Source organism: Panthera leo, chromosome E2, assembly GCF_018350215.1.
Source record: "Panthera leo isolate Ple1 chromosome E2, P.leo_Ple1_pat1.1, whole genome shotgun sequence".
In the NCBI taxonomy this organism is placed as follows: Eukaryota; Metazoa; Chordata; class Mammalia; order Carnivora; family Felidae; genus Panthera; species Panthera leo.
Window position 1 is genome coordinate 12,545,001 of NC_056693.1, and position 4,993 is coordinate 12,549,993.

Genomic DNA, 4,993 nt, shown 5'->3' on the forward strand with positions numbered 1-4,993 from the left:
CCATCAAGGGGGAGAAGCGGGCCAGGCCAGGAGATGCTGACCTGGGGTCACTGCCTCAGCCCCACTGCCTGCAGGGGCATCTGTCTGGATGTCCCCATCTGCCCCATGTCTGACTGTCCACACGGGTCTCTCCGTGTTCTCAAGGGATAATGTGTCCCTCTGATTGTCTGCCTGTGTCTCTATCTCCTGCAATTTTTTTATTTATTCATTTAATAATGTAACACACGTTTATTAAAGTCACGTTCTGTTCATCAGGGTGCACCCCTTCATGTCTGGGTTTGTCTGGATGTCTACATTTATATCCGTCCGCCCTCGGTATGACTGTCTTCCTGCATCCCATGTGTAACTGCCTGTCTGTCTGTCTGCCTCTCTGTTTGTACATTCATTGATTGATTCATTCATTCATACAACAATGCAAACATCCCTGAGGCTTCTGAGGAGTTCTCAGCCTGATAGGGGAGGCGACAGCAGTCCAACCCAGGATGATGATGGCTGGGAGACAAGGAGGTGCCTGAGACTGAGGGTGAGTGGATGAGTGGGGAAGCTCAGGGTCAGAAGAGGCTTCTAGGAGGAGGTGATGTTTGTGTCTCTGCATCTGGAGACATGGGCCCCAGCATTGGAGATTGTGTGTGTGTGTGTGTGTGTGTGTGTGTGTGTGTGTGTGTGAGTTTACAGGTAACGTGTGTTCTGGTAGAGAAAGAGAAGAGAAATCAAGAGACCATCTGTGCCAACCTCAGATTAGAACACAATGCACAATGTGGGGAACAGGGTAGAAAAAGAGCCTGCAAATCACAAATCCCCCAAAATAAGGGTTATAGGCCCCTGGCTCCCTCTTCCCTCAGACCCAGGAATCCAGACCCCAATCCCTCTCCTTCCTCAGCACCAAGGACTTATGATGGCCTAGTCATGATTACCTAGGTGGAGACCAGCCCAAGCCAGGAAGGGCGGGGGTGGAGGAATCCCAAGCACGAGCAGGAGTTGAAGAGCCGGGATGCCTGGGGCTAAGCAGGGAGAACCAGCCAGACAGAAATCAGAGCAGGAGGAGCTGTCCTCGGTGTCTCTGCTCAGCTCGACTCTGCAAGCTGGCAATGGGTGTCCCCAGAACCATCGTGCTCTTCCTCTTTGGGGCTGTGTTCTGCCTGACAGGTACCCAGACTTCTGAGCCCAGTGTTAGGAAGGTGTGGGGGGCTGGGGGCAGGACACCTGGGTCTGAGGGAGGAGGGTCTAGGGGCCTGGACTTCTGGGTCTGAGGGAGAAGGGGCTGGGGGCCTGGACTCCTGGGTCTGAGGGGGGTTGCGCTGGGGGGACTGGATCCCTGGGTCTGAAAGGGAAGGGGCTGGGGGTCTGGACTCCTGGGTCTGAGGGAGATGCGGCCTGGAGACTGCGTCCTCCTCCTGTGTCTTCCTCTCCTCTGTTCTCCCTCCCATCAGCCATTTTCTCTGGCGTCTCTCTCTGTCTCCACTGCTGCAGCCTCCCATCCTCTCTGCCCATGTCCCCATTCAAGGGTACTTCTGGGGACCCCTGGGGGCTCTTTCTAGACCTGGCAGAGAACTTTGGCCTCATCCTCAGGCAACCCCTTCCCCCAGTTTGAGTAAGGACAGGGACATACTCCCATCAGGAGTGAAGTGGCTCCTAAGACGGGAGCTGAGCCGGGGAAGGAGGCTAAGCCTGCACCCCGGCCACTGTGTGTGTCTGCTCATCCACAGAACAGAGTGCCGTTTCTGTGTGTGCCCATGTGGGCGTGGCCAGTGGGTCTCCGGGCATATGTGTGTGTGTGTGTGTCTGTACCAGATCTCACCTGTGAGCAAGTGCTTGAGCAAATGCTCTATGGGTCTGTTTCCTGAGTTTCACTTTCTTTGCAAAGGAGGGGCGTGCATAATTTTGCACGTCTCTGCCACCCTGTGTTTGTGCGTCCCTGAGATTGGCAGGCCCGCATTTGTGTCTGTGCGCATATGTGCTCGGGTATCTTCACTCGCGCCCGTCTCTCTGTGTATCTACGCCTATGTCTCTCCTGTGTCTCGTACCTGTTTATGGCTTCAAACTGTATGTTCTCATGGCCCTCTTTTTTGGATCTCTAACTTCGCGTAATTGTGGTCTCTCGTTTTATTTGTGTCTATGACGCTTGAGGCCGTCACTTGTCTCTCCCTCTGGGTATGACTTCCTCTGTCCCTGGGGCTCTCTGCGTGTTGTTCTTGGCTCCACATCGTACATTTTCTGTCACGTGTCTTGGTTGGGGAAGTTTCCATTGGAGGGTCTGGGCAGTACTTGTCTTACGTGGGAACGTAGAACTCTGCACGGACGCTCAGGAGATTCTGGGTCTGTTTGTGAGACGTGCATGAGCCTGCGCCCATTTCGTTATGTTGTGTTTATGTCAGTGTTTTAGTTTTGTGAGTGTATCCCCCGGGGCTGGCTGTGTGTGTATATTTGTAGTACAAGATGGCAAGTCCCATTGCCTATGCTGAAGTCTATTTTCTATCCATGGCCTTTTAGTGCTAGGACATCCTGAGTTTAGCTGGGAGAGGGACAGGCAGAGCAGGAGTGAATCATTTCCTCCTTTATTTAAATCTTAGAGGGCTTCCTGGAGGAGGGTGGAGATCCGGAACACCTGGGGGAGGGAACCAGGCCTGGCAGATGCACAGAGGCCAGTACTGTGCCCGGAGGTAGACACAGTCATGACCAACCACAGTGGCAGACCCCGATTCTCTCACCACAAGGAGGCCTGGTTCCCCTCAGAGCAGAGCAGCCTGGCTGGTGAGATTGTCACTCGCAGGGGGGAGTTCCTGGAACAGCCCCAAACCCAGCCTGCTCCTCTCACCCCCTCCACCCTGCTTCTCTCGGCAGAGTCCCAAGCCCAGCAATGCTACAGCTTTCAGCACATCTACTTCGGGCCCTTTGACCTCAGTGCCGTGAAATTCCGCAACATCTCCTGTCCCCACGGGTGCTCTGAGGCAGTCTTGTCCCTGGACACTGGTGAGGGATGGAGAAATGGCAGAAAAAGGAGAAGCGCGCGCAGAAGGGAAAGGGGTGGGGCAGAGACCGAGATCAGAGATTAGGGATGGAGGAGGGCAGAGGGCGAGAGCCAAGGGGTTGGAGGGACTGGGGAGAAGACGTGGGGACGGCTATGGACAGAGAGCGGAGGTGGAGGCAGGGAGGAGGAGGGAGGGGTGGGAGAAAAACTGGGGATGAGGGGCATGAGTGGGGTAGGAGGAGACAGCACGAGCGAGGAGGGTGGGGAGAGGGGCAGAAAGGGTTGCGGAAGGGAGGAGGTGTGGGGGAAATAGGAGTTTGAAGGGAGAGGAAGGAAAGGGAGAGGCGAGGTGAGTGCGAGAGAAGAGCGGAGGAGGAGGGAGAGATTGGAGGCGAGAGGGAGAGGTCGAGCCCGGAGAGGTGGGGGAGGAGGAAGAAGGCAGGGACAAGGCAGCGCTCCACGCCCCGGTCCCCTCCCGCCCCCAGGGTACCGCGCCACGGTGACCGTGGTACAGAAGGGCTGCTGGACAGGCCCGCCTACGGGCCAGATGCTGTCCGACGACCGCGCGCTGCCGCCCGACTACTCGGTGGTGCGCGGCTGCACGACCGACTTGTGCAACGCCGACCTCATGACCCACGACACCATCCCCAATCTGAGCCCGGGTGAGCCGGAGGGCGGGGCTGGGGGCGGCTGGGAGGGGCCCCGGCCCGGGCAGGGAGGGGCGTGGTCCCCACTAGCCCCGCCCCCCCTCTTGCTAGGATTCAGGCCTTCACGTCGGACTAGGCTAAAGCCACGATGCAGTGCGCAACCCGCACGACCGTATCTCGAAACCATTCCCTGAGTGTGCGTCTACGCTCTCTTGCCAGCGCCCAACCCGCCGACTCTCAGCGGCATGGAGTGCTACGCCTGCCTGGGGATCCACCCGGAGGACTGCACCCCGGAGAAGTCCCGACGGGTCCAGTGTCATCAGGACCAAAGCGTCTGCTTCCAGGGCAATGGCCAAATGACCGTCGGTGAGGGGCTGGGAGTGGGGGCAGAGCCCGGGCAAAGGGTGTGGAGGCAGGGCAGGCCTGAGGGTAGAGGCACCAGACAGGCCTGACAGGGAGACATGGACCTGGTCTAAGGAAAGAGGCATGGGTCTGGTCTGAGGGAGGAGGCAGAGCCTTGGTCTGGAAGGAGAAGGCATGGCCCAGTCTGTAGGAAGAAGCCATGCCCCTGGTCTGAGGGAGGAGGCAGGGTCCAAGTCTGAGGAGAGATGGGAAGTCTGAGGACCCGTTTGTGGCCCTGGCCTCTGAGGTGAGTTCAGGTGCAGCTGCCTCCCTCAGTTCTCACCCCTCCTCACTACCCCCGTCCAGGCAATTTCTCAGTCCCAGTATACATCAGGACCTGCCACCGGCCGTCCTGCACCATCAAGGGCACCTCCAGTCCCTGGACAAACATTGACCTTCAGGGCTCCTGCTGTGAGGGGCAACTCTGCAACAGGGACTCCGTGACCCAGTCCTTCACCACCACCTCGGCTGCTGCCACCCCTTCCCAGGCGCCCCACAGCATGGCCCTGCTCCTCATGGTCCCCCTGCTGGCTGGCACTCTTGGAGGCCCCCTCCTGCCCTCCTCCTAGAAGCCCCTCCAGCCTCTTCATGAGCAGGATTCTGGGGGCAGGCACGGACCCACTACTCCCAACTTCACACAACTTCAGCCTCTGTAATGTGGCTCACTGGGAAATGATGTCAAACAACAGTTGCCCTCTTGTCTGTCTGTCTGTCTGTCTGTCTGTCTCTCTCCGTCCCTTCCCTACCCCTACCCTGCAGGCCTGATCTGATTATCAGGCCTGGAAGAAATTGGGAAAGGTCCCCATCATCTCATGGTGGGGAGAAACAGCCACATCCTGGTCCACATGAAGAGCAATCCTAATAATACCTATTACTGAGCACCAGTCAGGCTCCAGCACCCCACCACCTGGTTTCCTGTCCTGTCCCTCCAGAGCCAGCTTGGAGCTACGACAATGTCTTTGTTAGTATCGCCGTG

At 57.7% G+C, this 4,993-nt stretch overlaps 1 protein-coding gene across 1 annotated transcript in view; it reads left to right on the forward strand.

Annotated features, from left to right (window-relative positions):
• LYPD5 (LY6/PLAUR domain containing 5) overlaps nt 1–4,730 on the forward strand; it is a 5,766-nt gene extending 1,036 nt beyond the window's left edge. Inside the window, exons 2-6 of the mRNA XM_042920355.1 lie at nt 1,010–1,146; nt 2,842–2,970; nt 3,454–3,630; nt 3,835–3,981; nt 4,324–4,730. Coding sequence (XP_042776289.1) covers nt 1,010–1,146; nt 2,842–2,970; nt 3,454–3,630; nt 3,835–3,981; nt 4,324–4,586 — 853 coding nt within the window. The 3' untranslated portion in view covers nt 4,587–4,730. The remainder of the gene's footprint in view (nt 1–1,009; nt 1,147–2,841; nt 2,971–3,453; nt 3,631–3,834; nt 3,982–4,323) is intronic.
• The last annotated feature ends 263 nt before the right edge of the window (nt 4,731–4,993 follow it).